Source organism: Dunckerocampus dactyliophorus, chromosome 2 (genome assembly GCF_027744805.1).
Source record: "Dunckerocampus dactyliophorus isolate RoL2022-P2 chromosome 2, RoL_Ddac_1.1, whole genome shotgun sequence".
Classification (NCBI taxonomy): Eukaryota; Metazoa; Chordata; class Actinopteri; order Syngnathiformes; family Syngnathidae; genus Dunckerocampus; species Dunckerocampus dactyliophorus.
Window position 1 is genome coordinate 12,612,212 of NC_072820.1, and position 12,782 is coordinate 12,624,993.

General features: G+C 41.4%; 1 protein-coding gene across 4 annotated transcripts in view; it reads left to right on the top strand.

The window, feature by feature from the left end:
- The window catches only part of camsap2b (calmodulin regulated spectrin-associated protein family, member 2b), a 42,165-nt gene extending 30,045 nt beyond the window's left edge, over positions 1-12,120 (top strand). For 3 of the 4 annotated variants that reach the window (XM_054766207.1, XM_054766198.1, XM_054766222.1), the window contains 14 exons: positions 65-134; positions 211-492; positions 3,046-3,769; positions 3,840-3,986; positions 4,057-4,282; positions 4,829-5,012; positions 5,464-6,136; positions 6,812-6,948; positions 7,439-7,653; positions 7,727-7,826; positions 8,473-8,538; positions 8,921-9,036; positions 9,119-9,237; positions 10,809-12,120. In XM_054766207.1, coding sequence (XP_054622182.1) covers positions 65-134; positions 211-492; positions 3,046-3,769; positions 3,840-3,986; positions 4,057-4,282; positions 4,829-5,012; positions 5,464-6,136; positions 6,812-6,948; positions 7,439-7,653; positions 7,727-7,826; positions 8,473-8,538; positions 8,921-9,036; positions 9,119-9,237; positions 10,809-11,108 — 3,359 coding nt within the window. In that variant the 3' untranslated portion in view covers positions 11,109-12,120. The remainder of the gene's footprint in view (positions 1-64; positions 135-210; positions 493-3,045; positions 3,770-3,839; positions 3,987-4,056; positions 4,283-4,828; positions 5,013-5,463; positions 6,137-6,811; positions 6,949-7,438; positions 7,654-7,726; positions 7,827-8,472; positions 8,539-8,920; positions 9,037-9,118; positions 9,238-10,808) is intronic. The other variant, XM_054766214.1, reaches the window with a different exon arrangement.
- Positions 12,121-12,782: the final 662 nt, after the last annotated feature.

The following is a 12,782-nucleotide window of genomic DNA, read 5'->3' on the forward strand; positions in this document are numbered from 1 at the left end:
ATATATCACTTTGAAAAACAGATATTGTGATATTTGTCACGTTTATTGTTCTTTTCTGAATTAGGTGTCATGAAGAGATCTACCTCCATGTCATTTGTGGATGGCTGTGTTGGGACTTGGCCACAAGAGAGACGGTTGGTTCAACTTATAATTAACTGTTTTATTTCAAATGCATTGGTATTTTTACTAACATATTTCTCCCTCCTTCAGCTCTTCCACAAGGGGAATATCCTTTGAGATTCCTCTGGATGCAGATGCCACAGTGCCACCATGTGAGGCTCCCTGCATCCGTGGTATGACCCGCTCCGCCAGCAGCGATGGCCTCAGCTTCAAAGTTCACTATGCACCTCGAGGAGGCATGAAGCGCCACGTGTCCCTTGCGCCCGTCAGCGTAAACGGGCAGAGCAGACACATCCTAGAGGAGGATGAAGACTTCACCCCCCGCAGACCCCTGGGCAGGAACAACACGTTCTCTATCAAGAACCAAAGCAGGTAAAATGACATTGTGTGTGTAATCAACTAAGGTTGAGTGTGAAAATTGGGTAAATTTAGCGGATATTTTTTTAAACAGTAGTGATGGGAGAATCTCTCTCTGACTGTTCTGACCTCTGTTGCCATGCTAGTTTCATATTGAGAAGATTAATGGCTGAATAGTAGCGATAGCGAGGATGTACAGTAGCTCAAGTTCCAATAGGTGGCGCCTTCTCTAGATGGCAAACTAGCTGAGTCAACCAACAGTGCCCCTGCTGGTTGTAACCAAGTAGTGCACTTCATTTTGTCACAATTGCTTCAAGATGCGATTTATCAACAATAGATTTGACAAACTAATAAGCGCCTTTGACTACTTAGAAAAATGTTATCCAAATATAATGTATTGTTATTATCAAAAAAAAATTTAGAAAACACATCAAACATTTTATATAATTAATTAAAATAAATTAAATGTAAAATTAAATTGAAAAGAATGTTTCATTAACTGGTGAAGGAAATTTTGTACCTACTGTATCTACTGTGCATCTACTGTGCAAAAGTCTTAGGGCACCACAAATGTTGTATTAATGTACTTTTTCTGTCATTTTGACAGCAAAACCGAGATTAGAAGGGACAGACACAATCAGCAGGATTACACTAAAAATACACTCCTGATCAAAATGTTAAGACTTTTTGCACTGTTGGATCTTAAGGAAGTTCTTTGTAGAGCTTCAAAATGCAAAAAGAAGAAATAGGAGTGAGACAAAAAAAATTAAGTAAGCAATTTATTGCAAACAAACAAAGGGATAGTTTGGATTTTCTGACATGAAGTTGTATGACATCCCCATCAGCTTTGTAGTCCAATAACAGAGACTTACCTCCCACTTGGTCTAAGTCCAGTTCTGGTCAGATTTCTGTGATGAAGAATGTAGTTCCGCTTAGTTTCTGGGGACAATTAAGTAAAGTCTTTGGCTTCTAAAAACAATATGCGTTCAAAAGATTACTACATTTGCATCACAAAAATGCCTTCTCAAAAACTCAAACTTCACAAAAAGCTCTGAGTTATATGTGTCTCCCGCCGTATCCCTGTGCACTGTCGCCTGTGCGTTCATGTGAATGTGAAGAAGACACATGCGTCTTCTTCCGCTGTGGAACACATACGCAAACAAGATGGCCGCGGCGCTTCGTTGCGGAAGTAGATGCGAGTGTCTTCGTCACATACACATGAACGCACAGGCGACAGTGCATAGGAATACGGCGGGAGACGAATGTATAACACCAAGCGTTTTGTGAGGTCTGATTTTTTTGAGAAGGCATTTTTGTGATGCAGATGTATTAATGTCATCTGTGAGTGAAGGTTTTTAAGAACAAAAAACGTCTTCAAAGGCCTCGTCTTCTTCAACTGGGAGAAAGTTTTGCTGTCTGATAAGAAAAAATTTAACCTTGACGACGGTCCTGGTGGATTCTAACATTACTCGCACAACAAAGAGATCCCACCTGAGATGCTTTTGCACACGGCACAGTGGAGGGGGCGCCGTCAGGGGCTGTTTTTTTCTTCAATGGAACAATGCCGCTTCAGGTTGTGCAGGAGCGTCAAACGGCAGCTGACTATGTGGAGATGTTGCAGGGGCATCCCTCATGACTGAAGGCCCTCATCTGTGTGGTAATGACTGGACAATGCTGCAATTCACAATGCAGGGCTGACAAAGAATGAAACTAACAAAAAGATGGACATACAAATGCAAATACAGTCCATTTGTAGTTTTTTTTTCACTTTTAACACTTTTGCACAGTACAGTTGTCCCTCGCCACATCGCAGTAGGAATTTTGTGGCCTCACTTTATGACTGCTTATCAAAAATATGGTAATTATTAATCATACTGCTTTATGGTTGAATATGGCCCATTATTAGGAAAACAAAATTCATATTTAAGCAAATTTTACGCATTTTCAAGCATAAAAATGGCGAAAACAACTAAATATATAATACATAAGGCATTCAGAAGATGCATTCAAAGATGTGATGCTATGTAGTATTCAAGACTCATCAGAAGGTGTCAGTGGTATCAGTAATGTTAATGATTGGTGAGGCACATAAGCATCACACTTGATCACTGGCTTTTATTGCAGATTTGAATTATCTCACAACAGGCACAATAATATCATAATAATCGTAAAATAATGATCATAATAATAACACAGGCTACTGTTGCGGTCATAATCCACACCAAGCCAAAACTTAGCTCTGAACCTCCGATGTTACTTCCTGTCCTCCACACATCCAAATGGCTTATTTTCTCTTGATTATGTCCCCTATGTTGGGTAATATGAGTGTAAGGGTGACTGTAGGGGTGTTATTGCATGTCTAGAGGGCTCTAATAAAACTACATTTAGAAGGTTGTAAACAGGTTTTCTTTGCTGTAACTACGCAAATATTTGATTTATGAATAAGGAATCCTACTTCGAAATTCACTTATCACGGTGGGGTCTGGAAACAATTAAGCGGGATAAACGAGGTATTACTGTACTGTATTTGCGCCTAAAGCTTTAATGTGCCATCTGCTCTAACCCTAGATATCCCAATGGAGTCATCCCAGACAGCAACCACAACCCTTCCAATCACCATGGTGACCACAGTGGCCAAACCAGCCCCTCGACCCCTCCGAGCATTGAGGAGGCATTGAAGATTATCCATGACACAGAAAGACCCCATGCCAGCCTTGGCATGGGAGACAGAGACCATGGCTTCTTTCTCCATGATGCACAACCTTCAGGACCTCCGGAGGCCTGGGGTCAAGGAGACGACCCAGATACAGCTAAAGCCCGGTTCAATGACCACGACCCTAATTCTGTGTCGACTGATGACGTTGACACGGGCATCCATGTGAGGACAGAGGACATCCAAAGCTTGGATGAGGATTCTTCCCTTAGAGACTATTCGGATATAGACCCAGACTGTGAGGCTATGACTCGCTCATGTCCTCTGCCTGACAGGGAGAGGAATTTGGAAGGAAGGCGTAAAGGGGTGGGTGAGTCTAACCCTGACTCAAGCAGTGGCAGAGGAGATGGAGAGGACAGGAGCAGCCCATGTCCCAGTTCGGCACCCACACTGCCCAGATCTCACACTATGAGCCCCGCCTCGTCCTCTGGGGGCTCCACCGGCGGTATGGTGCGTATGACGAGCTTTGCTGAGCAGAAGTTCAGGAAGCTGGAGGGAAGGAGCAGTGGAGGAACCACACCAGAGGGTTCAGATGTCAACACAGCATCTAAACACCCTGCAAAAAGCATTTACTCACAGGTGTGTGTTACTTCATCTTCATCGTCCCATTGGTGTTGCTTCAGTTAATGATTGCTCTCTCTTTTCCTAGATCATTACACCCCCTTTGCCAATCACCTCACCTTCTTCTGTCACACCTTCTCCTCGAGACCCTTCCCACCTGATAGCCACAGAGATGATCCAGCTGAGGATGAAGCTTGAGGAGAAGCGCAGAGCCATCGAAGCCCAGAAGAAGAAGGTAACAAATGAAGAAAAGTAGTCAAAATTGACAGTCCTCACTTGGAGAAGTCATAACACCCTCTTCGTAGGTGGAGGAAGCATTCACCCGCCATCGGCAGAAGATGGGCAGAACAGCCTTTCTGAATGTAGTAAGAAGAAAAGGAGTGACAAACCCACTCGGTCCCAGCTCAGGAGGAACGCCTTCGACACAGCCGCTACCGCCCTCAAAGGACACCAGCCAGAGCAGCATGGAAAGGGCGGAGAGATGCAAGCCTGATGGTGCTGCTCCCAAATCTCCTTGTGAAGATGGAGGAGGTAGAAAAACAAGTATTAACATACTGACACCAAAAAAGACAATATTTCTTAGAAAAAAGTCTCAAAGACGAGTTGTCTTATATTCCAGAGATTTATACATGCAAACCTGAAGGTGGCCCCAAATGACTACTCCCTAAGCGAGTCAGAGCTTTTCTTCCTGTCAGTCACACCTACCAGTGACCTGGCGATACAGAGACCCGCTGGAAAAAAAGTATCTCAAGTGTTATCACTTGTCAAGTGTTAAAAGTGTTATCAAGTTAGCAAACAGAAGAGGAGCTATGCTGCTAATTTTAAGATAATGGTAATATGATGTCATTTTTTTCTTACAATATGCCAGTTGTTTCACTAACATTAAAGTGGAGGCTATCAATTAAAAAAGAGCATTATTATTTTATTAAAAAAAGAAAAAAAAAACTGACAACTCTTGATATAGATCTTATTAGATTGTGTAAGTGTACCCAATGTCATCACTTTTACAGTGTTATTTTCCTTGAGGGTTTCATATGTCAAATTAGTGTCTCATCACACTCATTCACTGTGATACAGGTATGACCCCAGGGGAAACAGACCTGGCAGAATACACTCGCTCCATCGAGAGGCTGAACACGTCACTCGGCTTCCTGCAGACGGAGATGCAGCGATTGGCTCAGCAACAGGAGAGGATCATGGCTATGAGGGACCAACAGCAACAAGCCTGGGTCATCCCCCCCCCTGCTCCATCTCCACACAGGTAGACCAAATATTCTGCACTAAACTCCCGAGTGAAAAGGGGGCATCATTACTCATCAGGGGCTTGGAAATCAACAATGGCGTGGTTTGGTTCACTTGAGCTCAAATGTGAACGCTACATGTACCAAAGACATGGACCAGTGTGAAAATGCAGAAATTACAAATATGTAAGAGAAAATTTGATGGAAGTGGTGCCTCTCTGCTCTGCTTTCTCCCTCTGTGTGTGTGACAATGGCACGCTTGTATTTTAGAAGCTTTTTGTGAAATGTAAGCTTTTTTTTTATTACTATGTGGGTAATATGTCACTCAAGTTCTTTACCTTCCTGTTCCTGTTCCTTACCTTGCAGCCTTTGGTCCCATGTAAAAAGTACCGCTGTGAATGTGAAGTGACCAAAGTATCTTTTTTTAAGTGTGAATGCAACCTAAATCACCTGTGTGTTTTCCCTCCCCAGGCAGCTCCGTGAGTTGCGTAGCAGCAGTGTCACAGGCCGAGGATCAGCCAGAGGATCAGTGGGTTCCTTGTCTCCTATCTTGTCCTCGTCCGGCTCTGCAAATCCTCCGAGTCGACCCTCTTCTGGCATCAAGCGTCGTCCGGCCTCCTTCCACGCCAGAACACCTAGGACTCCGCGGCCCAACGAACTGAAGATCACGCCTATTAGCCGAATGCTCAACACCCCCACTTCAGTTGACAGTTTACCGAGACTGAGGAGGTTCACGTCGAGCCAAACACACACCACTTCATTTGCATACCTGAGTCACGACGAGGGATTTGGGAATAGCAAAAGCCCAGAGACTAAGGAGGGCAAAGAAAACACTAAGGACAAAGATGAGATAGCGGCCAATAAGGGTGCAGGCACTCCCACAGCCAAAGAGAAGGAAGAAGTATCAGCTAAGCCTGATGAAGCTCCTCTGAGGAACGGTGATGTGAAGCAATCAAGAACTTCAGAGGTGTTGTTTCAGCCAACGTCTGAGATCCAAGGCGGCAGGGTGAAAGGAGACCCTCAGGACAAGAGAGAATTGTTGGAGGTGACAATGTCTGGATTGTGGCCTGCAGAGAGCCAAGGTCAGGAGGCAAGTGGAGAAACTGGAGAGGACCAAAAGATGTGCTGTGGATTCTTCTTCAAGGTGAGCTGGAGCAATCACTGTTCTTGTTCATTTCTTGTGTGCTGTCCTTAGCAAATGGGTCAGCATTAGGTAATTTAACAATTAGATGAAAAATGTTGTTGGACCATTGTTGAGATACACTGTGTATTACACTGCAGCTCTCATTGGGACCAAGTTTGGGAGCCACTTTGAACGTGTAATCACAAGTGATATACTTGTACTCATTATTAACACTGCCGTACAGTCCTGTTTGCAAGAAGCAGTGAGGGGAAGAATCCCACACTTTATGAGCTTGGCACAACATGTGCAGAGATGTGTGTGTTGAGCCATGACTTCATCGCAGACAATACTGCATTGTACATCAATCTGGGCCAGACTGATGAGTAAAGTTTTATTGTAACGACACAAGAGCTTTATGATGACAGAAGGTTACCAGTGTTGCATTCAATCTGTACTGCCATGTGTCTTGAAACGCTTGAGGCAAAATGGACTGCACTCTTTGGCTTTAACCAGCATTGGTGCTGTTGATTCACTTTTAACTAGCTTGCTCTTGCATGACATCAGCTGTGGCTTAATTTTTTTCCCGGTATCTCTATTATGCTTTATACAACACTGGCATTGAAACAGGGTTTCAAAACTTTCAGAGGTATCATTCCTCAAGCCTTTCTTACGCATTCTGATGATATTTTTCCCCAGGATGATGCTAAAGGGGAGGAGGACATGGCAGCAAAGAAAGCAGCTCTGCTAGAGAAGAGGCTGAGGAGGGAGAGGGAGGCACAGGAGAAGAAGCAACAACAAGAGCAGGACCAGGAGCAGAAGAAGGAAGCGGCACGGTCTGTAACGCCCTGTCGTTTTTTTGGTTTTCTTTCAAACCATTTGTAGAAGTTTGAACGTAATTAGGTATATTACAATATATAAATCACACTACTTCTGTGTTACTTTTGAGTCACCAAACGGCCAAATTTTACTTTTAATACATTGAGGGGTTTTAATTAGACATCAGTGCCAAAATAACAGATTACAAATGACACTAATCTTAAGAGGCTTACTTTCTATTGAACATTTGCACGTTTTCACAATATTACACATCAGCACACATCTGCTTTTATTGCTTTATAGAATTGTAAACAACCTCAGTTGCTAACAAAGTGACATGCTTTGCTTTGGTCTACTACAAGAATTACTGTTTTACAGCAAAAAGTGAGTGGCTATAATTAAGTTTGCGTTACCTTTGTAAGATGTTACTCCCAACAGTGAACATGAGTGAAATATATTTTAAATTGGAAATTTGGAGGTTTTACCTTGTGTTGTCTTGTCATTTAGGTTGAAAGCAGAAGAAGAACAGCTGAAAAAGGATGAGGAGAAGGCGAGGAGAGAATACATCCGGAACGAGTATTTGAGGAGGAAGCAGCTCAAGCTGATGGAGGACATGGATGAGGTCATCAAGCCTCGATGTGGAAGTCTCAAGAAGAAACCTCGGCCCAAGTCCATCCACAGGGATGTCATGGAGTCCTCCACTCCCCCAGTGAGACCAACGGGTGCGTGACATCAACCACACACCTCATGCAATGATGTGGAATGATACTTTACCTCTGAGATCTTTCTGTGCAGGGGTGCGTCCTCGAGGCTACTCAGTATCGAGTGTTTCTTTGGCCTCTCTGAATCTGACTGATAATGAAAGTAACCATGCAGATAACAAGAAGACCTACAGGTAAGGATGTCTTTCTGTCCTTTCCAATTGAAAATTGTTTGTGTTGTTCTTTTTGGTTAAAAAATTACATATTAATTCAGCAACACTGTATTTTATTCCTACTAATGCTGGGCAATTAAAATTGAATTCATCAATTATGCTGAAAACTAACCTTGTTATTTTCAGAAGGTCTGGGTGGACCCTGTTTCCATTCCAGTTTTGTATTTATCAAAATAATTAAGACGCTCACATCTTCTTCCGCTGTGGAACACACATAAGCAAGATGGCACACGTAAACAAGATATATAAACAAGTTTATATATTCTAATCTAAAAAAAAATAAATAATAAAAAAGATATAAAAAGAGTTATTTAATGAAATTAGTAAATTAGCATTTATTACCACATAAACACACACAAAAGTACCGAAAATTGGTACTGTTGAGTACCGGTATCGATTCCTAGGTCCAAGTATCAGTACCGTATTGGTTCAAATGTCAAAGGTACACATCCCTAATGTGACTTACTATGGGCTAGAGCCAATATTTCTTTCATAAATGATTTTGTTCTGGAATTGTTTCCTATTATAGGCTTGATGAGTTGTTTACATTTTACAAAGCTCTGTTGTATCCTTTTCTCCTTTTCCCTCTATTGCATGCTTCCATCAGAAGCAATAAAGTAGCTCCTTCTCATGTCCCGTTCTTTCTAAACTCCCCTAAAGAAAGAAAAGGAAGGTCAGTTGTCATACTATGTAGTATATCAGCACTGCTTTTGGTTAGTACTGTGGCTCCACCTTGTCATTCACATTATCATCCTGGTTATAGTTGAACACAGGCATAATGTACAAGTAGCTCATTTGGTTCTTTTATTTATTTAGCCCATTATTTCTTCTGAAGTCTCTTGCTGCTCTTTGTTGTCCTTTTTGTGCTGGCTGCACTTCACAACCTAACAGAAGCCATGATTTTCTTTGCTTGGCTGAACACGCATTTCTGTCACTGCACAGCTCTGGAGAACGATATAATGCAAGCTAACACGCAGACTGTTATGTCAGTGTCTTACATTCCCATCATCCCACTGTCTATCTCCCATTCATTGCTTGTCTGTTGCTATCTCCAGGCCTGACTCTGCAGAGGGTTTTTCTTCATGCCCCTCTGCTGGTAGTCGTAACGGTGAGAAGGACTGGGAAAATGATTCAACCACTTCCTCCACTCCCTCCAACACTGAGTACACAGGTATTAAACATTCTGTTCATTGGATTCATACACGTTTACTATATGACTTTTATTGGTTTGACACTTTGTTGTTGCAATGCAGGACCTAAACTATACAAGGAGCCTAGTGCCAAATCCAACAAGCACATCATTCAGAATGCTTTGTCCCACTGCTGCCTGGCTGGAAAGGTCAACGAAGGGCAGAAAAACAAGATCCTCGATGTATGTTGTATGACCTCTTGTTTAAATTTTAAAGACCCCATATTATATTATTTTTCAGCAATTTGAAATAAGTCTCAATGGTCCCAGTATAGTGTATTCCAATGTATTGTCCAAAATCTAGCCTTGATGCTGTAATGGAGACAGTTTAAAAGGTCATGTAGTAACACACCATTTTGTTTGTATGTAGCTTCAATGCTAATGAGCTGTGTTTGTTCACGCCTGTCTTCGAGACAGTGTGTGGCTCCAAGAAGCACTACTGCGCACTTTGTCCATTTTGTATGTGTATGTAAATACACAGTCATCTATCGCCACTTTGCAATTTAAATTTCACGGCTTCACTCTATCACGGTTTAAAAAAAAATATTAATTCATAAGTTGTGGTTGAATATGGCCTATCATTAGGCCACACACTTGATCGCCAGAACAACAGGCTTTTATTGCAGGTTGGAATTATCTAACAACAGGCACAAGTGTAACGGTGACTATATGGGGTGTTATTTCATGTGTAGAGGAATCTAATAATGTTAAACATCTTATTTAGAAGGCTGCACGGTGGCTGAGTGGGTAGCATGTTGGCCACACAGACAGGAGATCGGGAAGACCTGGGTTCGAATCTCGGTTTGGGCATCTCTGTGTGGAGTTTGCATTTTCTCCGGGTACTCCGGTTTCCTCCCACATGCATGCATGTTAGGTTAATTGGCGACTCTAAATTGTCCAGAGATATGAATGTGAGTGTGAATGGTTGTTTGTATAAATGTGCCCTGCGATTGGCTGGTGACCAGTTCAGGGTGTACCCATAAGAGCCCATAAGTCAACTGGGATAGGCTCCAGCATACCCCCGCGACCCTAGTGAGGATAAGCGGCATAGAAAATGCATGGATCTACCTTATTTAGAAGGTCGTAAACAGGTTTTCAATGCTCTAACTACAAAAATATTTTATTTATAAATAAATAGAATAAATAAATAAATTCCCACTTGAAATTGACTTATCACGGTCAAGTCTGGAACCAATTAATCACGGTAAACGAAGGGTTGCTGTACACTGTAAGGCTGCACTTGTCCAACGTAATAGATGCCATATATCACATACACCAGGTAACATTAAGGAGTAGGACAGGAGGACACAAACATTAGCAACATGAGATATGTGAGCTATAGTGCTAACATTACACTCACATTTTAACAAAAACATCATTCTAGATTAGCCTATTTGCTAAAGAAAAACAAAATGATCAGCTTCCATGTCCGTGGCTGATAGTTGGCATCGTTAGGCTTTATTTTAAGATGTGTAGTGAAGCCTGATTTTTTTTTTGTTTAAAAATCACGGCTGGAGATGGAGGTTTTTCCTTCATGATGCCATGAATACCCTCAGGCAAGTGCCTCTTCTTTCAAAAGTGGAGCAAACAAGTGAGGGAGATTTTTCTCATGTTTGGTGGTCATAAACAGACTCTAGGGATACATATTAGTGTTAACATTACATAACATTAAAAAGTCAAGTTTGCATAATAGGGGACCTTTACAATAACATTCTACAGCACAACAGTGACATTTTGCCATTCTTTCTCTGCAGGAAATGGAAACATCTGAAGCTAATAACTTCCTTGTGTTGTTCCGCGACGCCGGCTGCCAGTTCAGGTCGGTGTATGCCTACTGCCCTGAAACGGAGGAGATCACACGACTGGCCGGCATCGGGCCCAAGACTATCACGGCCAAAATGATCGAGGGCCTTTATAAGTACAACTCGGACAGGAAGCAGTTCAGCCAGATCCCGGCCAAAACCATGTCTGCCAGCGTGGACGCCGTCACCATTGCTAGCTATCTGTGGCAGAGCAAGAAGCAGGGGACACCCAAAAAGATGCACCTGAAGTAGCACCACTGTTCACAGATATAGGACTTAAATGGACACCATTGTTTCCTCACGTGCCAAAACAAAAGAATAATAGGCCAGCAATGCCTATAGTTGAACCTCTGAAGTGAATGTCCCGCCTCTTAAAGAGGCCGTGTGGTTTCTGTAAGGTGATCATGTGTGGCCTTATGCTTGTTTTTTGTCATTTCATCTGCGCCTGTTCAAGAAGTTTGGATTCAGATTAGAACCAGACCAACCTGTCTGATCCGGAATCAGATTTAATATTCACGTTGTGCTGCTACAGGCATGTAAAAATGTGTTTCAGTGTTGTAAAGTGCCAAGAAGAGTGATTGCCATGTCTTTCCAGTGATTGATTATCATCAATGCGTCCCTGAAAAGCACCAGGAAAATACTTTTTATTTATAACTTAGATTTTATTCAGAGCCACATAAGATACTACATATATTGATTTTACGTGTATATAATGGAAAGTCAGCTTCTAGCAGCCTTTGAGTAGCTTTTCTAATTCAACATCCATACGCAGCTTGAGTACATCTTCATTTTGGGGCCTTTTTTTGTGCCAACATCCAAAAAAGTGTGATCCCTTCTTGTGCAATGGAACCATGCAATCCCAGTATCACCTTATTGTGCATATTGTCTTAACTGTTAGATCCCGACTGTCCACAATTGTACATAAAAAAATAACTCTTAGCACTTCGCGGTTGACTTTACTGTTACTGTTTTTAATCGTATGTTCTTTGAGTATGCATCAACACTGTACAGATATATTTTGGCATACAGTAAAGTATTTTTTGTAACAACATTAAGCAGGTGGAGGTGTGTACTGATGAACCAGTGCTTTCAATCAAGGAAGTTGTATGAAATGTGAGGCTGGAAGTAAGAATGATGAGGAAATCATAATATTGTTTTTTTTTCCCGTTTTACTAAATATGCTCAACAGTTCTTGTACTTGTTTTTGTTTTTTTTGCCTCCCCTATTATTTCAGCTTTATTAAAATGCAGCAGCATTCAGCATTCATGGTGTTTCATTACATTTTAACCAGAGATTAAAATGCACTTTCTCAAATAAACAAGGACACGATATTTGTGTAACGGCGTTGAAACAGGAAAAATGTCCATACCTTCAAAATGAAATTTTATTTTTTGCTATAATAAACATACAATCAACATCTACATTTGTTCATATACAATATTATGTACACATATCACTATGGCAACCACTAACACCATTTATAGATAGATAACACACACATTTAAATACAACATGTAAATCCTACATGAGTATAAAGATAAAATGCACAAACAAAAAAAAATTAAGTCTGCATTTGTCCATGTATTCGTAAATATGATGTAGTTGTTAGTTTTCAATAATGCTACTAATAATACTGTAAATATATATGAACAGTGTATGGTACACATATTAATACGCATAGTTGGCTGCACATATGAAGTATGTACTGTATGATATTTATTGCACATTACATCTATTTTATTATTATTTTATTATTTTTATTCATAATCCACGTGATTGTTATCGACAGTGTTGCGTTTTGATAAAGCCTGCAATGCTGGCCACTGTATTTTTTTTTTAATTCAAATCACTAATGACTTTTCTCCTTTGGTGAGGGTGTGTTGTGGCTGGAGGCGGTGCTCCTTGAAGGCACCGCCAGGCTGTGGC